This window comes from Mastigoproctus giganteus, chromosome 4 (assembly GCF_048544385.1).
Source record: "Mastigoproctus giganteus isolate SK-2022 chromosome 4, ASM4854438v1, whole genome shotgun sequence".
Taxonomy (NCBI): Eukaryota; Metazoa; Arthropoda; class Arachnida; order Uropygi; family Thelyphonidae; genus Mastigoproctus; species Mastigoproctus giganteus.
In genome coordinates, this window is record NC_143578.1 from 36,462,209 (window position 1) to 36,486,360 (window position 24,152).

Sequence of the window (24,152 nt, forward strand, 5' to 3'; positions counted from 1 at the left end):
AGTTTTTGCGCTCTTAAAAGATGATAACTGCTCTACAATGTCATCTCACTTTAGCCCCTGGCTAACATATCCTGGTCCTATTCCACGTTTCCTTTTTGCACAGTATATTTCCAACTTCCGTGACAATTGAGTTACCAACTATAGCAACTTCCCGTGGGACCAAGGATTTCTACTGCAGAGGATGTGTTTGTGTTGTCTGATGCTGGATCATGGGTTTAAGTGTTCGGCTGGGTTCCTCTATTTTAATTCATGAGTATCATCCCTACTCCTCAAGCCCTCACATAATCACATAGAACACTGAGTTTACTCTTAACTACTTGCTCATGCGCTTTACACTGAACACACGCAAAAGCATACCCCTATGACTATATCATGTCGTGCTAGAGGTAGCTTCATAAAAAGAGCACAAGTAACACATTTAACATGATCCTGATTCATTTTAGAACTAACTTCTGAAGTTCTCCTCCCAAACCACTGCATTCTTGCTACTTTGGGCCCTCTAATTTGCTACTCTAGGCTGAGATATAATCTACTCTAAATTTAATTTGAAAACAACACATGAAGCAGACATCAAAAATAATAATGCTACATTAATCCTACTTTTTTAACAGCAGTACAAACTATGCTCTTTTAGATTACTTTATGTACTACGTGATAAAGTAATGTTATTAAAAACATTTCCATATCTATAAATTCATAGTTTATAGGCCTCTTCTAATACTTATTACATTGCTATAAAATTACATAGACACCTTCAAGTATTGCCTATATCAGTACTATAACAATGGTGGCAGAATTTGAATGTTTTTATTGATACAACACAATGGTGGGAGAACTCAAATGTGGTTCCTTAAGCAATTACAAAGGCCAAGTAATGAAGGTTGATTGATTGATTGTTTGAGTTTTATTGGCGCATCAGCAACTATGGCTATAATGCGCCAGTAATGAAGGAACTGCTAAGTTCCGCTTATCAGCTCCCAAAAGAGTTGCACCTCCAGATGCGTTCGATATGTCCTCCCCATTTATCAATAAATTATCACTGTTGGAGTGTGAAGTTGTGAAGAATGCGCTCTTTCTTCCAATATGAAAAAAATTTCATTGCTTCAGTTGCTTTCTTCAGCACAGGAATGGTTTGTGGATTTTTCTGAAGCGCTCTACCTTTGAGGTTCCCCCAGAGATAAAAATAACATGGGTTTAAATCAGGTGACATTGGAGACCATGTTGGTCCTTTGCTATACACTTTAGGATAGTGGTTAAAAACCATCCTGTTGTCAAAAATTTCATCCAGGAACTCCAGGATAACTCCTGAAGTATGGGATGTCAAATCATCCTGTTGAAACCAGCTGTCATCCACACTAATGCCATAGTCATACAAAAAAGGCACAAAATTGTCCCTAATGACACCAAAGTAGATGGCACTTGTGATGTTTTTATTGATGAACAGTGGCCCAAAAATGCCAAATTTAGAGAGTGCACACCACATACTGACCCTTTGTGGATGTAATGGATTTTCCAGAGCAAAAATCTTGCAATTTTTCAGAAAACTAAACTTTATTTATAATGTTAGGTTATCATTGTAGGAGTGCATTGAATTCCATGGCAAATACTAACACCAAATGTGAAATTAGCATTTCACATTTGGTGTTAGTGGCTGGCTGAGGTGAATTTTGTTAGGATATGCAGATGAGTTACTTTGATAAATCCTTACCTTGCTATGAAATGTCCTCGTCTGTTGTGAAAATTTACACAAACTCTTCCTTGGGCTTTGCAGCAAGATTTTCGAAGTGGTATCAATCTTCTCTGGCATTCTTAATGATGGTTGGCCTACATGATCTTTCCTTTAGTCTAAAATACTACCTATTCCCTCGAACTGGTCCACTAACCTCAATGCTGTTTGGTTTGTTGGTACATCATGTACACCAAAGTGTTGTCCGTATCTTCTTTGAGCAGCAACAATTAAATTCCCACTTCTCTAGTATTGCTTAACAGTAAATGTTTTTGTTAAATGCTGTATACTGCTATTTCTTTACATCAGATGGAGAATATTCAACATTTACAACAAAATCTTCAAATCTTTCTCTACAGAGTTATGATGTTGTTGGTATGAAAAATTTGCAGCTTGAAAACTGCAAAGAAAAGAAATAATATGATGAATAAAAAATCATCTATACTTGAAACTAAGTATGGGCCAAGTAAAAAGACATTTAGAAATTCCTCCATTTGATAGGTGGAAATTACTACTCCATAGAATTTTTGACAACATGGTGTATACTAGTGTCATTCAAGTCATACCCTGATTAAAAGATACTGTGTTCAAAGTGCACCTAAAGAGTGATTACCATTACACTCAATGGAGTTTCCCCCAATCTCACAGCACACTATTTAGGAACCAGTGATATTTACCATCTGTAATAAATTGACTTGTTATTTTAATGTTTACTCTGTCTAATTCAGAGTCTGGATTCATATTGTAATGAATTGTATTAATAATTAATGAGTGACATATTAAGGTTTTGAATGTGATTTATTTTAATAATGTAACTATGAATGTGATTATGCTCTGAATTGCTTTCATAGTGTTGCAATATCACTTTTTATTTTGGATGTAGTGATTCAGCAGCAAGAGTTCCTCAAGATCGATTATCAGAATTAGAAATGGTAAGTAACATACTTTACACAGAGTTACTGATGAAATGGAATGTGAATAAAATATGTAATATATTAATGAGTGTAGGGGCTAATAAATATAGTATAGACTAGAAAATCCTGCCTGCTACACAGGCAGTTTGTTTATATGTAACATAATTGTTCCCCAGCTCTGTTGGCAACTGGCTTTACCAATGGTGGCTCACTGACCACTTTAACATGAGTCACCAGTCAATTCATCAATTTTATGCTTGATTTTATTCTTTGAATTACTCCCAGGACTGCTTAGGAATATCTTAACATAAGCTGCTCATCATGCATCAGAACTGACAGATTCATTTGGGCAGTAAGCGTATGAGAAAAGTATTTTGTTGGTAGACCTCTGGGGAACTGTTAAGTTACGTATACCTTTGTGCCAATAAACCTCCATTAAAACTAACCAACCAAACAAGTTAACCAAGTTACATATAACTGAAAATTTTGCACTTTCTTGGTTACACATGATAGTAGCTATGATATTTTTAAAATACAATGATACAAATAAAGCGGTTAATGATAACATACACAATTCATTATAAACCTGTCTACAGATTTCTTCAAACACATCATTCTTTATGCTGTCATGTTCCATGGAAATTTTGATGCCATTGTATATATAACCTACACCTTAACAATGCCACATACATCTGCCTGTGCTCAAAGAAAGTATTTGCACTGACAGCCACTATACCCATCCTGTCAAACTGGTCTTGTGACTTGTTAATGGTGATTTTAAAGAACAACAGTACTGGAAACTGTATACATTACACTATGAACAGAAAGTCCTTATCACTGATGGTGTCCAAATGAACACTGCATATGAACATGATAGCATCATCTTTGTTTCGCTGTAATGCAGTCCAGAAGTAATGCCAGAAGTAATACCACACAGTTGGTACGTTTCTCTGGGATTACTTCTACCCATATGCAGTACTTTGCATTTGTCAAGGTTAAACTTCAGTTGCCACTTCTTAGCCCATCTGCCCAAATTATCTAGATCCTGTTGCAGTAGCACACTGCCATTACTGTCATTAACAACCCTGCCAACCTTTGTATCATCTGCAAACTTCGACATTAAGCCTGATATACCTTCATCAATATCACTGATAAATATACAAAACAACAGTAGACCTAACACCGAACTCTGTGGGGACACCACTAATAACATTAGTCCATGAAGAGCAGCACCCTTTGATTACCACCCTCTGTCTTCTCCCACTTAACCATCCTTTTATCCATTGTAGCAACTTACCCTTAATACCATTCTACTCCAAGTTATACAATAGTCTTCCATGCGCAACAGTGTCAAAAGCTTTCCTGAAATCCAAATATATGATATCAAAATTATTTTTTGAATCCAGTTCCTTTGTAACCAGATCATAATATCCTATCAAATTTGTCAGACAAGACTTTCCCTTAACAAACCCATGCTGTGTCTGAATTATTGCTGCAGTCTTGTCTAGATGATCCTGCAATGCATCTTTAACCAGTGACTCCATTATTTTACCCGGAACAGAAGTTAAACTAACTGGTCTGTAATTACTCGTGTCACCCTTTGATCCCCCTTTGTGAATTGGGGATACATTTGCACATCTCCAGTCCGTGGGAACCTCCCCTGAGTCCAAGGATACTCTCATAATTATGGCTAAGGGTTTGCTTAGTTGCTTTGCCGCCTCCTTTAATATAACTGGATAGATCCCATCCACCCCAAGTGCTTTTCTTATGTTTAACTTCAACAATTTCTCCTCCACTTTGCTTTCAGTTATTACAAAATCATTAAGTATCCTGCTACAATTTGATAACCTTCTGCCATTTTCAAACCTTAATAATTCCTCATGTGTGAATGTAGATGCAAAATACTCATTCAGTTTGTTTGCTATCTGAGCAGGATTATCAACAGTCGAACCATCGATATCAAGTGGACCAATCAGATTCATCCCCTTCCTTTTAGAGTTTATATAAGTAAAGAAATCCTTGCTGTTTTTCTTAGCATCTTTTGCCAGGGATTTCTTGTAATCTGCCTTCGCCTGCCTAACCTCCTTTGTGACCTGATTACAGACTAACTTATATCTGCCATAGGTTTCTGAGTCGCTTGATAATTTATATGCATCCCATGCATTTTTCTTCTCTGTTACGAGTCTCATTAGTTCATTGGATAACCATTTAGGCTTAAACCTTGAACAATATTTCTTAATAGGTATGAAACTTTTAGTAGCATCCATGATTAATTCCTTGAATGCTTCCCACTTAGAATTTACTGTTGGTAACATCGTCAGTTGATCGCACTCTACAGAATTTAAAAACTGTCGGAGACCACTGTACTCACCATTACGGAAGCAAAAACCCTTTCCTTTACCCCCGATGGTAATTAAATCTTTAAGTAAATCCCACATCAGTACACTGTGATCACTGCCACCTAGTGGTTCCTTTATTTGCAAATTCTTAATACACGAATGATCACTGCTGATAACCAAATCAAGAGTATTACTTTCTCTGGTTGCCTCTCGAACATGCTGCTGCAGAAAATAATCATCCAATAAATCCACAAAGTCTGACTAGTGTGTGAGTGACCAACCCACAAGTTCCAGTCAATATCTGAGAAGTTAAAATCCCCCATTATAAAACATTCCGATTTACTAGCCCACTCTATTTCTCTGTACAATTGTTCATTGTACTCATTCAAGTCATTAGGCCTATAACACATTCCTACTCTTATTTTTGCTTTCGCAGTGCTTATGTCACACCAAACTGACTCAACAGTGCACTGTTCATCTATATCAACTGGATGCACTTCTTTTGATTTTATGTTTTTCTTAATTAACAGCATAACACCTCCTCCCTTTCTATCCTGTCTATCCTTTCTGTACACATTGTACTCCCCAAATTTCAGTTCTGCATTCCTTATATCTGTGTGACACCACGTCTCTGCTATCCCAACAATATCCGCCTTTGATGTCTTGACCAACACTTCAAATTCATCAAATTTATTTACTATACTTCTAGCATTGGTATACATGCAAGCATACATGCTCCTACTCCTATTCCTAGTTACCCTAACTTACCCTAACACATCCTATATACCCACCTATTTCAGGATGACTGCCATCCATCCCTGAAACCCCCAACACCCCATGCTCCAGGTCGCTACTTATTCTAATAGAAGTTGTGCAAGAATCACCTTCGCCTCTGCCTACGGCTCCTGTTAAACTATTAGTCCTTGTATCCCCCCAAGCTGTCAGTTTTCCAACCCACCTAACACTGCCTCGATAGCATCAGCAAATATTCTTGCACCCTTTCTATTTAAGTGTATCCCATCCCTGTAGAAGCAGTCTCTCCTGTTAACAAGTACAGTCCGGGCTGAAAAAAATTCTACCCCTTGAGCCTTGCACAATCTTTCCAGGGCCGAATTGATCGACAAGGCTCTCATCATATACTCCCTTCTATCGTGTCTGGGCAGAATTGCAGACACTTTCAAATTCAACCCTAATTCTTGGCTTTTGTTTAACAGTGACCTGTACTTGTTAAGTAATTCTGCCGGTCTCCTACTCCTAATATCGTTAGTGCCAACGTGTACAACTATATCACCTTTTGTGCCCTTAAAAGATGATATCCGCTCTACAATGTCATCAACCTTTGCCCCTGGCAGACAGACCCCGGTCCTGTTCCACCTATCCTTTTTACAAAGCATGTTTCCCGTTTCCCTGACAATAGAGTCTACAACTACTAGTTCCTGAGGGACCAGTGCATTCTGCCTTGGGGGTTGCTGCTTGTTTGCATGATTATCAAGTGCAAGCTTGATAATCATCCACCCTGTCCTTTAAAGTCTCATATAGGCCCATAACAACATTGAGTTGTCGCCTGATTTCCTTACACTCCTTACATCACGCACACACACAAAGACATCCCCATGGCAATATCATGTTCTGTTTCGGAGAGTTCAGCAAACATTTCACAAGTCGCACATTTTTTTAGACTGTGATGCGTTGGAGAATCGCCCCCCCTCAGTTCTCCCCCGAGTCACAGCACTCCTGCCACTTTGTGCCCGTTGCTTTGCTGCTCTAGTTTGGGGCATGATAAATTAAATTAATAAAATCAATAAATTAAATTAATTAAATGTCAATACTACGCTATCTACTAGAAACAGTGAAGCATATTACTCTATAAATTATACGTTAGAGCTACCTAACTACCTCAATTAAAAATTTTAATTCCCTACCACTATATACAAAAACAATGGCTGCAAGATTCAAACGAAATAACGGTTTTACATATATTAAGTATTATGTATATCTACAAAAACTGTTTATCTAAATTAAAATAAAAATAACCAAGCATAACTATAACTATAAGACTACGTATTAAGTACAATATAAAATAACAATTATGTAAATAAAAAGGCAAACACTTATCGTTTTTCTGAGCCTGCAACTGACAGCTGTAAGTTTTAAAGAAAGTCAGCGCCCTCCTATCTCATGCTGTCCATCTGTAACCCTCTTATTTAGACTGCAATATCCATCATCCTCTATGAAATTGTGGTGCATTATGTTCTTCAGTGCTCTTGTGCCGTAAAGCCTCTAGCAACAACATCTACCAAATCATCCAACATTCTAATTCTTCTCTCTTTTTCCTCTTGCTCTTTGCCATTACTTTATCTTCAGTTGCAACTCTTAAACTCTCCCTCCCTTGGTAGCTATCTAATCCAATTTTTCTTTCTTTTCCTTATAGCCTTTATCATACTTCAATTTTCTCCTATCCTCCTCCTCATTACCTCCCCATTTCTAACCCAATCTGCCCATTTCACCCTTCCAAGCCTTCACACCCACATTTCAGAAGTTTCAATCCTTCTTCTTTAGTAATTGTTTTTCACCCCATAAAACCACTTCATACAAAATTACTTTTAACTAATCTTTTTCTTAACTTGGTATCATTTCTCTCTATATAAATATCTGCTCCCTCATCTCAAATTCTATATTATCTGTTTATACAGAACTGACAAAACAGATTTTGGATAGATTCAGAAGGTAAAATAAAAAATAAAAATACAATACCAATAAAATAACTCATTTCACTAACAAATAAAATATATTCAAACATTGCACTAGTTTTTCATCTCACACTTAGATTAAAATAATCTCCATGCAACCTGACTACACTAAACTGCAACAATAGGAAGTGTGGGGATTTTGTATATAGAGAAAAATAGTTATTTAAAATAAATATTCTGGTTACAGTTTCAATCACTTAGTGATATAATAGAAATACAGTACCTAATACATATATGCATAAAATACTTAGTTCAGGATTGGCAAGGATATTAATCCCTAAGAATGTTAGGGATCCATTAATAAAGACTAAAAGCAAATATGTAAGGAAACAGAGAAAACAGAATTATTTAACACTACCTCTCCTCATCTTTTTTATTCTCACTTTTTCAACCTCTCCACCCTTCCTAGATTTCTTCCCATGCCTACTTTACAGAAAATTTGTTCACAAGTGTCTATTATTTCTGTCAACCTGTGTCCATGAGCCCAGTTGTTCTAAAATGAGTTTATTCAATGCTCACTCCTCCATGATTCAAAGGCATTAAATGGAACCAAACACACCAGCCTTTATAGCATTTTTGTTGTGGTCAGGATGCTCTTGTAAAGAAATATGACAAATAAAATTTTGAATTTTCTCATATTTTTTAATATGATAAAAGCCACAAGGATTCCAAAAAAAGTGAAGCACATCAAGTGTCGCAACTAGAAAAAGTGAACCCCAATGCAAAGTTTAGCATGGGCCCCTTAAAAACAAATCCTTAAAAATTGCCCTGGAAGCAGCAGCTATGAAAAGAATTATTGTGAAAAAAATTATCATTCATAGGCATAGTAAATTTTATCCTAAACATGACTAAAAAACTTACATTTTTACTCAATTAAACTTTTCTCTGTTTCGGGCAGGAGGGCAGTGGGCCCCTTTTGGTTGTGAGCCTCAATGCACTGCATTGGCATTGTTACGCCACTTAGCACATCCCATGAGGAATATTATGGATGTACTGAAAATTTGAACCACAAAAGAAAAGTATCCTCAGAATCAGCAACTGCCATTTATGCAGATCCAGTCATGTAATATGATCAAATTAAAATTAATAATTGAAAATCTGGCAGTTCCGTAATTAAAAAGTGTATTCTCTGAAAGATTTAAATCCAGATAATTGCTAAATTATCTGGATTTTAATAGAGTGACTATTAGATTGACTAGGTAAAGGTGTACTGAATTACTCACACCACAATTACTCACACTGAAATCCATGCAATACCACAAAATACAGAAATATTCTTGTACGTTATATCTTCTAAACTCCTCTAACGCTAAGTGGCCATCCCAAAGTTGATTAATTAATTAATTTGTGAATTTTACTAAAATAACTGGAACCACTAGACCCGTAGTCTAAAGGCTGGGCTCAACCTGCAGTAAACTTGCTGTAAAAGTGATGTTACTTTATTTCTTATTCTGCATTAAAATTTTAACCTTCTGTAACTCATGTAGCATCTGAAAGACTTGTGTTTTTTTGTTTTTCTGTCATTTCTCTGAATTTGGACTTGAGCCACTCTCCTTCTTCCTCTTCATGGATTTCTGAATTGTCCTTAAATCAAGAGTGCTAATAAATATGAATATCTGTTTTCCAAAATGAAATATTTAAGATCAAAAACAAAATTGAGACTCTCAGACCATAACTTCTTGAGTAATTCATTAATAACCATGACAAATGTTTCTGCAAACATGAACACTTGTGAAAACTGTTAAAATCCAAAACCTGAATTGAAACATTTAATTTTTCACTCATTTTACTATTATGTAATAATTTCATATGTCATGATTGTTGTATTTCTGTTCCATTTGTATTAACTATGTGTCGCAGTTGTAATATTCCTAATAAACAGTTCTAGTAATTTTTATTGCCATTCAAAAAAATCCTGGTAAAAGAATATATAATGAAAATATAATTATACATATATAAAACAGACCTGTAGTAATTTATAAAATTCTCATCCGGTCTGCTGCCATTGTTATTAAACACGTTTTAAAATAACAGTGATAATAAAAAATTCTTTAAAAAAAGATATAGGTTAAAATACATGTGATTAGAATCTTGAAATTAAGATTCTTGAAATTAAGAAATGTGTGATTAGAAATAAATGAATAAATAGTGAGAGCCAGTAATAAACACTAACACTCTGTATTCTTATATTTGTCTGTGTGCGCGTGTGCATTAAACTCTCTTATATAGGGAACCAGCCCTAAAAAGCACCGTAAGAAGATACCCTTTTTGGGGCCTGTTTTTCATATTTTACTCTTCTTCTTCTCTAGAAACAGGGATTGGGTCATTACGGTCTGTTCCGAGAATTGAATTCATCTATCCATCTTTTCTCTAGTCTTTCCAACACTCTTCCATCCATGTGGCCTATAAAACAGAGCCTTCTTAAGTTAGTCTTTCATCAGTCATCCTCATTATGTGTTCCCTCCGCTGTGTTCTGTATCTTGTAATATATTCCGCTATATTAGCATTAGCATACAATACAAGAAAGCAAACTTATACAGTATCAGCCAAAAAAAAAAAAAAAAAAAAACCTTCCCATTTCACCCATCAATTCATTCCAAATGTTTGTCTAGTTCTGCCTTGAATTTATTTAAGCTATCAACTTCTGCAACAATAGATGAAGTTTGTTCCAGCAATCAACTACCACTGGCTAAAAGCAAATTTTTGCACATCTATTCCACAAGTGTCTTTCCTCAATTTCAGTTTATGCCCCCCTCAGGTTTGTAATCTGATCAAGAGGAAGAATCCTATCAGCATTGAGCCTGCTCAATCCATTCAAGGCCCTATACACCTCAGTCAGATCGCCTCGCAGGTGCCTAATCTCCAGACACTGTAATTTGCAGACTTAAGCCTTTCTTTGTAAGAGCATCCCCTTTGTTCCCCTCACCAGTCTTGTTGCCCTTCTCTGTTCTCATTCTAGCAACTCTATATCCTTCCTAAAATGTGGCTTCCAGACTTGTACGTAGTACTCAAGGTGTGGCCTGACCATTGCCTTATACAAGGGAATAATCACCTCTTTATCCCTACTCGCAAAATTCCTGTATTTCATTGACAAAACCCCATGATCTACTCTGGCAGCCTGTCTGCAGTGCCCAGAAAACTTCATATCTGACTGCATAATTACCCCTAAGGTATCTTTCATTCTCCACTACCCTGAGTGTAACACCACCCAGTTGGTATGTTACTCTGGGGTTACTGCTACCCATATGCAGTACTTTGCATTTGTCAATGTTAAACTTCAGTTAGCACTTCTCAGCCCATTTGCCTAACTTTTCTAGATCATGTTGCAGTAGCATACTGTCTTTACTGTCATTAACAACCCTGCCAACCTTTGTATCATCTGCAAACTTTGACATTAAGCTTGATATACCTTCATCAAGGCCCCGGATTCCAAGCGATTGTGACTAAGCAATTTCTCTGTGCTTTAAGTGTGATTTCCTAAAAGTGATCTATAGTTCTTTTACGTTCGTCTCATTAAGCATCGTATTTATTTAATGACAGCTCTTGTTACGAAAGTACTTGTGCAGGTCAAGAAAGGAAAGCCACCTTTCTTTTTCTGATAGTTCTGTTACTAACCCTTACTACTTTACGCTTGATCATACCAGGCACCCTGCTTCCCCTCAGTGGGTCCGGTAACCTGGGTGCTAAAAAGAGTCAAAAGGAGCCATAATGGATATAAGAAATTATCCACCTTTAGAGCCCTCAAGCTCAAGGTCAGCAATTCATGACATCGACCATGGCACCAATCATCTGAAGTGACTACGGATGGAAAATCAGAATACAGACGTGCCAGCATTTCTTATAATGCACTCATTATCCATGCAACCTATTGGTAAACTATCACCTTTTCTAATACAGAAATGATTAGAATCGGTTTGTGGATCTCTTAAAATGATTAAACGTCTCCAATCTGGAGACCTAAATGAAAAACCTCTAAGGCAACTCATTCAGAGAAGCTGTTAAAATTAACATCATTTAACAATATTCCAGTGTCAGTTATACCCCATAACACTCTGAACACCTCAAAAGGCATTGTCAGTGAATGGGACTTACTATCTGTCTCTGAAGAAGAGATAATACAAGAGCTCAAGGAACAAAAAGTGACTTATGCATGGAGAATAATGACCAAAAAAGATGGCAACCTACTACCAACCAGGTCCATCATTTTGACATTTAGTACTCCGACTCTTCCATCTTCTGTTAAAGTAGGTTATTCAAACTGCAAGATTCAGCCCTACATCCCAAATCCAATTCGCTGCTTTAAGTGTTATGCCATTCTCAGGCGGCATGCTGAAGCGATTCTGTGTGTGTCCTATTTGTGGCTGTAAGGAGCATTCCCAAGGAGACTGTACAACCTACACTCATACTTGCCCAAACTGAAAAAGAAACCATCCTGCATTTTCTAAAGCTTGTGACCTTTGAAAAACAGGCAAAAAAAATCTAAAAATATAAAGTGGAAGTCACATATCCTGAAGCAAGGAAGCAAATACTGTTAACCATGCCTAACCAATCATATGCATTGGTCACTAAAAACATCTAGTCAGCTGCAACTTAAACAGATGTTTCCATAGAACTAAACATTTCCTTTGCCACCTGGGCCAAAACTGTGCTAACATGCAATAAGAAATCTACAGTCAGTGAAACCAGCCAATCAGTATCCCAGCCGATGCTATCTCAACCTCGCCCGAAACGACAAAATCTGTTACTGTTGAAAACCAGAAGAAAGTGAAACCACGCTATAGCAACATGGAAATGTAGATTCAAGCAGCGGCTGATGACACAGTACTAGAATTACTTGCCAATGATACCATGGACACAAGATGCCAACCTTTCCCAGAAATGAAAAATCAAAACTAGTCAGACAGAAACCTTGGAAAAAACAGTCAGATTAATCTTCCTAAAATAAGCCCAACCAACGAACAAATTCCTACAATGGAACTGCAGAGGATTACGCAGTAATACAGATAACCTGAATGATTTACTCTTACAAACTAATGCAGTAGGCATATGCTTACTGGAAACATTTTTATCACCAAAAGTTTCTCTTAAATTCAAAAACTCTACTATGTTTAGGTGAGACAGGATTCTGACTCTTCTCATGGAGGGGTAGCTATTCTTGTCAAAACTACCAAACCATCAAGACATCTCCAACTAGAAACCTCCTTAGAAGCTGTAGCAGTTTGGATGGCAATGGGAATATCATTAACCTTTGTATCTGTTTATATATCAGCTAATTATCCTTGTTCCCAGACTGAACTTGACAACCTTTTAATACAACTGCCACCCCCTGTCTGTTTACTGGGTGATTTCAATGCTCACCATTCATTGTGAGGATCTTCCACCACAGATAGGAGAGGCTTGGAACAAATTTTGCAAATTCCCAACTATCACCAACCTAATTTTTTTCAAAAACCTCAGAGCAAGAGCAAGTCAAATTAGAAAAAAAAACAAAATGTGACTCCTGGATTAACTTTGCCTCAATTAATTGAAGCATCCTTAGATAACCATAATCTGTCTGTATTAAACACTGGCTCTCCAACTCATGTTCAACTACCTACTGGTACAACATCTGCCATAGACTTATCCATCTGTTCAGAATCTCTTTTTCCAACCATGGAATGGTTAGTGCTGAATGATCCATTCCACAATGACCATTTTCCTATTATAAGTTCAATTCAAACACAGGTCATGTCATGCCCTAATGCCCATATTTCTCGGAATTTTCATCAGCATTAGCATTAGCATTAGTAGAGGCATTTGATGCAAGAAAGCAAGCTTATGCAGCATCAGCCAAAAAAAAAAAAAAAAACCCACTTCCACTTCACCCCTCTGTTCGTTCAACCTGTCCAGCTGAGCCTTAAACTTATTTAGGCTATCAACCTCCACCACAAGGGATGGCAGTCTGTTCCACCAACCAACCACCCGCTGGCTAAAGGCAAATTTCCGCACGTCTATCCTACATCTGTCTTTCCTCAATTTGAATTTATGCCCTCTCAGGTGATTTTTCTGAGCTAGAGGAAGAATCCCATCAGCATTGAGCATGCTTAAACCATTCAAGGCTTTATACACCTCTATCAGATCACCTCGCTGGTGCCTAGTCTCCAGACACTGTAATTTGCAAAACTTAAGCCTTTCTTCATAAGAGCACCCCTTTGTTCCATTCACTAATCTTGTTGCCCTTCTCTGTACTCGTTCCAGAAGCTCTACATCCTTCTTGAAATGAGGCCTCCAGACCTGTATACAGTACTCTAGGTGTGGCCTGACCATTGCCTTATACAATGGAATAATCACCTCCTTATCCCTGCTGGAAAAATTCCTGTATATCATTGACAATACTCCATGAGCTACTCTTGCAGCCCGTCTGCACTGCTCAGAGAACTTCATATCTGCCTGCACAATCACCCCCAAGTCCCTTTCATTCTCTACCACTGTCAGTGTAGTACCACAGAGTTGATACGTTGCTCTGGGGTTGCTTTTTCCCATGTGTAGTACTTTACATTTGTCAATGTTAAACTTCATTTGCCACCTCTCAGCCCATCTGCTCAACCTTTCCAGATCCTGTTGCAGCAGCATAGTGTCAGTAGTGTCCTTCACAACCCTGCCAACCTTTGTATCATCTGCAAACTTGGACATTAAGCTTGATATACCATCATCAATATCATTTATAAATACAGAAAACAATAATGGACCCAACACTGAGCCCTGAGGGACTCCACTAATAACATTAGTCCACGATGAGCAGTGTCCATTGATTACCACTCTCTGTCTTCTCCCCCTCAACCACCCCTTTATCCATAGCAGCAATTTGCCTCCAATGTCACACTGCTCCAATTTGTGTAGCAGTCTTCCATGTGCAACAGTATCAAAAGCCTTTCTAAGATCCAAGTATATAATATCAAAGTTATTCCCTGCATCCAGTTCTTTTGTGACTGCATCATAGTATCCAATCAAGTTGGTCAGGCAAGACTTCCCCTTAACAAAACCATGCTGTGTCTGAGCTATAACTGAAGTCTTGTCTAAATGATCCTGCAGTGCTTCTTTAACCAGTGCCTCCATTAATTTTCCTGGAACAGAAGTTAAGCTCACAGGTCTATAATTACTTGTGTCAGCCTTTGATCCTCCTTTGTGAATTGGGGTCACATTTGCACATTTCCAGTCTATGGGTACCTCCCCTGAGTCCAAGGAAGCTCTCATAATTATGGCTAAGGGTTTGCTTACTTCCTTTGCTGCCTCCTTTAATATAACTGGATAGATCCCATCCACCCCGGGTGCCTTTCTTGTGTTTATCTTCAACAGTTTCTCCTCCACTTTACTCCCAGTTATTTCAAGATTCTGTAGCTTACTGCTAGAGTTGAATACACCTCTGGCATTCCCCTTGCTGAATAACTCCTCATGTGTGAATGTCGATGCAAAATATTCATTTAGTTTGTTAGCTACCCGAGCAGGATCATCAACAGTTGACCCATCAATATCAAGTGGACCAATCTGATTCATCCCCTTCCTTCTAGAGTTTACATAAGTAAAGAACTCTTTGCTGTTTTTCTTTGCATCCCTTGCCAAGGATTTCTCATAATCTGCCTTCGCCTGCCTAACCTCCTTTGTAACTTTGTTGCATATCAACTTGTATCTATCATAGGCTTCTGTGTCATGTGTTAATTTGTAAGTATCCCATGCATTTTTCTTCTCTGCCATATGCCTCATTAGTTCATCTGACATCCATTTTGGCCTAAACCTTGAACAATATTTCTTAGTTGGTAAAGCCTAGTAGCTTCCAAGATAAGTTCTTTGAATGCTTCCCATTTTGAATTTGCTGTTGGTAACATCATCAGTTGGTCCCACTGTATAGAATTTAAATACTGTCTCAGTCCATCGTAGTCGCCTTTACGGAAGCAATAACCCTTCCCTTTACCCCTAATGGTAGTTACCTCTTTCAGTAAATCCCACCTCAGCACACTGTGATCACTGCCACCTAGTGGTTCATTTATCTGCAGATTCTTAATGCATGAAGAATCACTGCTGATAATCAAATCAAGAGTATTACTCCCTCTAGTTGCCTCCCGAACATGCTGATGTAGAAAACAATCATCCAATAAATCCACAAAAGCCCTGCTAGTGTGTGAGTAACCAGCCCCCAAATTCCAGTCAATATCTGGGAATTTAAAATCTCCCATTATAAGACTCTCTGATTTACTGGCCCACTCTATTTCCCTGTACAGTTCCTTATTATACTCATCAGAGTCATTAGGCCTATAGCACACTCCTACTCTCAATTTTGATCTCCCAATGCTTATGTCACACCAAACTGACTCAACACTGCACTGTCCAGCGTTGTCGACTGGCTTCACTTCCTTGGTTTTTATGTGTTTCTTAACTAATAGCATAACCCCTCCCCCCTTCCTATCCTGTCTATCCTTTCTGTAGACGTTGTACTCCCCAAATTGCATTTCTGCCTCCCTTATATCTGTGTGACACCACGTCTCTGATATCCCAACAATATCTGCCTTTGATGTTTTGAGCAATACCTCAAATTCATCAAATTTATTTACTAAACTCCTAGCATTGGTGTACACGCAAGTATACCTGCACCTGTTTCTATTCTTAGCTACCCTAACACAACCCATGTGTTTACTTGTACCGCAATGGCTCCCAGCAGTCTCTGAAATACCATGCATCTTGTTTTTCAGGCTTCTGCTCATTCTAATAGAAGCAGTGCAAGAATCTCTTTCACCTCTGCAGTGGCTACTGTCAATCTATTGGTCTTTGTCTCCCCCCAAGCTAGCAGTTTTCCGACCCACCTAACACTGCCTCGATAGCATCAGCAAATATTCTTGCACCCTTTCTATTTAAGTGTATCCCATCCCTGTAGAAGCAATCTCTCCTGTTAACAAGTACAGTCCAGGCTGAAAAAAATTCTACCCCTTGAGCCTTGCACAATCTTTCCAGGGCCGAATTGATCGACAAGGCTCCACAAAGCAGACTGGAAAAACCATTAGCATTAGTAGAGGCATATGATGCAAGAAAGCAAGCTTATGCAGCATCAGCCAGAAAAAAAAAAAAAAAAAAAAAAACTTCCACTTCACCCCTCCGTTTGTTCGAAATACCTGTCCAGCTGAGCCTTAAATTTATTTAGGCTATCAACTTCCACAACAAGGGATGGAAGTCTGTTCCACCAACCAGCTACCCACTGGCTAAAGGCAAATTTACGGACATCTATCCTACATCTGTCTTTCCTCAATTTGAATTTATGCCCTCTCAGGTGATTATTCTGAGCAAGAGGCAGAATACCATCAGCATTGAACATGCTCTAACCATTCAAGGCTTTATACACCTCTATCAGATCACCTCGCCGGTGCCTAGTCTCCAGACACTGTAATTTGCAAAACTTAAGCCTTTCTTCGTAAGAGCAACCCTTTGTTCCATTCACTAACCTTGTTGCCCTTCTCTGCACGCGTTCCAGCAGCTCTACATCCTTCTTGAAATGAGGCCTCCAGACCTGTATACAGTACTCAAGGTGTGGCCTGACCATTGCCTTATACAAGGGAATAATCACCTCCTTATCCCTGCTAGAAAAATTCCTGTATATCATTGATAAGACACCAAGAACTACTCTTGCAGTCCACCTGCACTGCTCAGAGAACTTCATATCTGCCTGCACAATTACCCGCAGGTCCTTCTCATTCTCTACCACTGTCAGTGTAGTACCACAGAGTTGATATGTTGCTCTGGGGTTGCTGTTTCCCATATAGTACTTTACATTTGGCAATGTTAAACTTCATTTGCCACCTCTCAGCCCATCTGCTCAACCTTTCCAGATCCTGTTGCAGCAGCATAGCATCAGTAGTGTCCTTAACAACCCTGCCAACTTTTGTATCATCTGCAAACTTGGACGTTAAGCTTGATATACCATCATCAATATTATTTTTAAATACAGAAAACAATAATGGACCCAACACTGAACCCTGAGGGACTCCACTAATAACATTAGTCCACGATGAGCAGTGTCCATTGATTACCACTCTATCTTCTCCCCCTCAATCACCCCTTTATCCATAGCAGCAATTTGCCTCCAGTGCCACACTGCTCCAATTTGTGCAGCAGTCTTCCATGTGCAACAGTATCAAAAGCCTTTCTAAGATCCAAGTATATAATATCAAAGTTATTCCCTGCATCCAGTTGATGTGACTGCATCATAGTATCCAATCAAATTGGTCAGGCAAGACTTCCCCTTAACAAAACCATGCTGTGTCTGAGCTATAACTGAAGTCTTGTCTAGATGATCCTGCGGTGCTTCTTTAACCAGTGCCTCCATTAATTTTCCTGGAACAGAAGTTAAACTCACAGGCCTATAATTACTTGTGTCAGCCTTTAATCCTCCTTTGTGAATTGGGGTCACATTTACACATCTCCAGTCTATGGGTACTTCCCCTGAGTCCAAGGAAGCTCTCATAATTATGGCTAAGGGTTTACTTACTTCCTTTGCTGCCTCCTTTAATATAACTGGATAGATCCCATCCACCCCAAGTGCCTTTCTTGTGTTTGTCTTCAACAATTTCTCCTCCATTTTACTCTCAGTTAGTACAAGATTATCTAGCTTACTGCCAGAGTTGAATACACCTCTGGCATTCCCCTTGCTGAATAACTCCTCATGTGTGAATGTCGATGCAAAATATTCATTTAGTTTGTTAGCTACCTGAGCAGGCTCATCAACAGTTGAACCATCGATATCAAGTGGACCAATCTGATTCATCCCCTTCCTTCTAGAGTTTACATAAGTAAAGAACTCTTTGCTGTTTTTCTTTGCATCCCTTGCCAAAGATTTCTTGTAATCTGTCTTCGCCTGCCTAACCTCCTTTGTAACTTGGTTACAGATCATTCTACTTGTGTCCTACTCAACAACATATTGATGAAGTAACCAATCACATTACCAGCCATATATTATTGGCAGCTGAAATTACCATTCCAAAATCTGATCAGTGCAAACAGGTATACCAATACCAGTGGTGGAATGAAGATTGCCCCAAAGCAAAAAGAGAAAAAAACAGTGCTTGGAACAAATTTCGCAAATTCCCAACTATCGCCAACCTAATTTTTTTCAAAAACCTCAGAGCCAGAGCAACACTGCTCTGGTCAAATTTTTGTTTCTTTTTTTTTTTTTTTCTAATTTGAGTGCGCAAGTCAAATTAGAAAAAAAAAAAAAAATGTGACTCCTTGATTAACTTTGCCTCATCTATTAGCAAAAATACTGACACTTGGATTATCTGGAAAAAAATACAACCACTCAATGGAAAATTTCTACCGTTGCAGTCTCCAATAATACAATGGAATGAACAGGATTTATTCTCTCCTACTGATATTGAAATGCTTTAGCAGAATCTTTCTATAATATTTCTGCCTCTTCCTCTAATGTGACCTCATTTCAATGCATTAAAACTAATGAACATATTAAATTGAATTTTTTCAACTAGTCACTCACTTCCATATAACCAGCTCTTTACTCTCACTGAGCTGAAAGAATCCCTTAGCAAATCTCCATCTAGTGCAGCAGGACCAGATGACATTCACTGCAGTATGCTGAAGCATCTATGGGAACCTGATCTATACAGATGATTGCTCTTTTACAACCGGATCTTTTCAGAAAATACATACCCTCTCACTCGGCATCATTCCTGTATTTGCGCTATACCAAAACCTGGCAAAGATCCTTCTCAAATTCAGAATTATAGACTGATATCGTTGATGAGCTGTTTGGGAAAAATATTTGAAAGGATGGTGCATAAGAGGCTCACCTGGATATCTACTTTCTGATCACCAATATGACTACCGTAAAAACAGGTCCACCCTCGATTTACTTGTAAAAATTGAATCCAACATTCGTAATACCTCCGTCAGGAGACAACATCTAGTGATGGTCACCCTGGATATTTATAAAGCATTTGACACCACATGGTATCATTAAAGATATGCATCAGTTAGGAGTGAGAGGCTAGCTCCCTTTAATAATTCAGAACTTTTTAAAATTATGCACATTTCAAGTCCAATATCAAAACATGCTTTCAGCTTCTCACATTCAAGAAGATCCACTCAGTCTCTTCAACTCAAACTCTGGTCTTCCAATATATTGTTGACCCTATTTTCAATTAGGGTCAACAATATATTGTTGACCCTATATATTGTCCCATGTATTGTTGACCCTATTTTCAATTAGGGTCAACAGTATATTGGAAGATCTTCCAAAAACGATTCAAATATACAAGTATGCTGACGACCTCGCCATATCCTGCCAATCACTAAGTATGAATACTATCGAAAGACAGCTACAAATTTCTCTAGCCAGAATTCAATCCTGGACCTTACACAATGGATACCATTTCACTGAACAGAAATCCACCACCACTCATTTCTGCAAACTTTGGTCACTTCATCCTGATCCTGAGCTAAAGATAAATAACGTGCCAGTTCCTCTTGCTCACACTGTCCGATTTCTTGGCCTGATACTAGACAGGAAACTGAACTTTCAAGCACACATGGTCTGTCTTCCAACTATCTGTTTGAAGAAGTTGAATATCCTCCAGTATGTGTCATCCTTGTCATGGGGGTGCTGATTGACATACCCTTATCCATCTTTATAGAGCTCTCATCAGGTCTCGCCTGGACTATGGTTTTCCAGTGTTACCCTAGTTGGAGATGTCTATACAAAACCAAATGGGAGTCATTTTACAGTAGTAAACCAAATGAAAACCAGCCTGCTCCACTTAGATTTAAGGAACTTACTGAATCATGGAAAATAGAATCGGTAATATATTTCAGGACATGACACCACCAGATCCACCCTGGACAAATATCTATGCAATATGATAACTATTTTCAACAATGGGGAAACACCTTCCCAAATATTGCACAGTTACATGCAGCTTACTCTCTTTCTCATTTGCAGGTCTGTGAAATCTATACAGCTGGATCAAAACCGAGACCTTGGGTCTCGGTTTTTGATCTAGGTGCTGCGGTAATATTCCCATCATTCCCCACTTCTGTCTTATTACCAGTAGAATTCAGCATCTTCACTGCTGAGCTTTATGCTATAAACTTAGCTCTGGATCACATTATTGAACATCTAATTCCTTATGCTTAATATACACCGATTCACTCAGTGCTGGCTCTACTATAAATAGTAATACCAACTCCTCTCACCCTGTAATAAAACAAATCCATTCTAAATTACTTGCATGTAATGAGTCAAACCAAACTGTGACATTCTGCTGGATCCCAGGGCATTCTGGGATAGCAAAATGAAAAAGCAGATCTTGCAGCCAAACAACCAGATACTTCTATTTTACACTTGTCACATTCCATATACTGATTTCAAACCCATCATCCATAAAGCATGTTACAATAGCTGGTTAATAATCTGGAGAGGTTATCCAGGAAACAAACTTTACCGAATAAAACTAGATACAAAGCTGTGGCTCTCCAGCTTCCAGAAAAGCAGACGAGAAGAAGTAATTCTAAGAAGGCTAAGAATTGGGCCTATTTGCCTCACACACCTCTATCTATTAATGAATGACAGCACTCCTCAATGCACATACAACTGATTATTCATCGTTTATTAGTTGACTGTCCTCACCTTTCAATATCTACTCAAACAGCTTTAAATCATGATTTAAATGATTTAAAGTTAGATTCTTGGAGATAACCCTAATAAGAAAGAACTACAAATGTATTTACCTTCCTAAATAACATAGGAATATATCATAAAATATAACATGGATTACAATAAAGTTAGTATTTCCTATTAACCATCAGAAAGACACCATATGGCCCTAGCAGCCTATGTGTCATTAAATCCCAACACAACAACCTTCATTGATATCATTGATAAATATACAAAACAACAATGGACCCAACACTGAACCCTGGGGGATACCACTAATATTGCCAATGCCTAAACATTCTCTAATGGTGTGGTTGGTTTTGGATATGGTCTCTCAATGAGTACCCTGCAAGCAGCCTAAGAAATCTTATTTGTAGTACCTCCAACCTTCTTTCATCTTTTTTTTTCATGATCCAGTTTTCAGAGCCAAACATTAAGGCTGGCTTTGTGATTATTTTATGAAGTCACAGTTGTAAATCTCTTGACATATATTTACCAAAATGTCTTCTAATAATATCATTCATTTTGTTTAAATTTATTATTTTACTCTCCATATCTGCATTTCCTAAATCTGAAATTGTATTGCCAAGGTATTTAAATGTTTTTACTTGTTCTATTATATGGTAATTAATTACTATTTTTCTTGTAATAATTCCTTTCCTTGCATGGCCATAGTTTTGGTTTTTGGATTGATATTTCCGTACCAAATAGTGAACTAATTTTGAAAAGATTGTAAGCTGCATTTTGTAATTCTGTCTCAGATTCAGCTAAAATAACTCAGTCATCAGCATATAGTAGAGTTGAGACTTTTGTTTGTGCTGAAATTGGAATCCCGTTAGAATGTACTTTTGCCCAGTCTTCTGTTACCTTATTGATATATAGATTAAACAATAAAGGAAATTGTCCATACCCTTGTCATAATCCTCTAGTTGTTTTAATTCTGTTTGAAAATTTAAAATTGTTTAATTGTACTATTACATCTGTATTATCATATAAAACCTTAATTGCTGATAATAATTGAGAATTTATGCAGTGGATTGTGTCATATATTTGCTTATAAAAAACAAGTGGGAAGGTTGGCTAGTTAAATTCTTTTCTCTTAATTATTTGTTGTAAAATAAAGATGGGATCAGTACAGCTTCAGCCTTTCAAAAACCTGATTGTTCTTCAATTAAAACATTTTCCACACACATTTTAGAAGTGTTTTTTCTTTAAGATAAACGTTTGCATAAATTTTGTATGTACTGCATTGAAATGTTATACCTCTATAATTTTCACAAAATTCTTTAGATTGCTTCTTATGTAAATTTATTACCACTCCTATTTTCCATTCATTCATTCATCACTTTTTCTCCATACTGTATTAAATTTCAGTACTTGCCTCTTTCACTTTTCCCCTCCATATTTAATTAATTCAATACTAATTCCATCTATGCCTGGACTTTTCTTATTTTTGGCTTTTATTAATTCTAATTCAAATTTTTCTTCTGAAATTGATTCCATGTATGGTTCTGTGTCCTTTGGTGAGTGTATTTGGTGATTTCTCTAATTGATTATTACTTATTTCTATGGGCATTTCATTGTTCCAAAGTTTTTAATATTGTGTCTCCCATTCTTTCACTGTAATTGAATTTATTTTAAGATTATCTTTAGTGTCCAGTTTAAGTTTATTGAACAATTTGATGCCTTTGATATCCTGTAAAATCTCTCTCTAAGGACTTGACAAATTTCTCCCAATTCTGTTGTTTTGTTTTCCTAACCAATCTTTTAGCAATTACTGCTCTTCTTTTATATTCTATTTCATCTTCCAGTTTCTTTGTTTGTAAATATTTCTTATAAACTTCATTCTTATTTTCAATCACTTCTTTTAATTCATGGTTCCAAGTATGAATCCAATTTTTACATTTCTTTTTCTTTATGCCTAAACTTTCAGAAGCTGCCAGTAGTATAGTTTCTTTTATGTTTTTCCATTCTATTTCTGTTTCTTCTGTTGTTGTTCATATTTTACTAGTGTTCTAATAAATAAAATTGATTTTTCAGGATTTTTTTTTGTACTGTTTATGAAGCAATAGTTCATATGTTACTTGAAAATCAACATACTTAATGTATTACACTTACTTTTTTGGCATCATCAACTGTTTTTTTTTGCATGCTTTTAGCAAGAATTTAAAAAAATGAAAAGATTTTATTAAATTAATGTAGGCCCGTGGTACCCAAACTGTGCACCACAGTAAACTCACAGGGGTGCCACTGGATATTTTAAATTTTTGAGGGAACAAATTAATAAGTAATTGTATTTAATTAAGAATGAAATAAAAATATCACTTTTTCTTTCAATTTATATGTATTATTTTTCAAACGGCTACTAAATTGTTAGGGCATAAATACTTAATAAATGGAACTGTTAGGTATTTCTTTTGGCCTAAGGGCACTCTGAAAAAATTATTGAGACTAAGGGCACTGTGAAAAATTATTGAGACACTAAGGGTACTGTGAAAAAAATTACTGAGACACTAAGGCCATGCCATGTTAAACACCACATGCAGGAATTACTGTGCCAGCAAGAAAAACAAATGAACAATTCTGAATTAAAAAAAAAAAAAAAAACTGAGGAGAGTGCATGAATACACTGATGAATGAGAAAACATGATTATAAAGAGTGGCTAGTCTATCATTCTTTCCCAAAACCATAACTCAAGAGGAAGGAGGGTTATATCCAGATTTATTCCTTCTTGA

General features: G+C 37.2%; 1 protein-coding gene across 4 annotated transcripts in view; it reads left to right on the forward strand.

Moving 5' to 3' along the window:
- The window catches only part of Atg17 (autophagy-related 17), a 648,565-nt gene that overhangs the window by 533,017 nt on the left and 91,396 nt on the right, over positions 1-24,152 (forward strand). For all 4 annotated transcript variants that reach the window (XM_090372636.1, XM_090372635.1, XM_090372637.1 and 1 more), the window contains one exon: positions 2,610-2,658. In XM_090372636.1, coding sequence (XP_090228762.1) covers positions 2,610-2,658 — 49 coding nt within the window. The remainder of the gene's footprint in view (positions 1-2,609; positions 2,659-24,152) is intronic.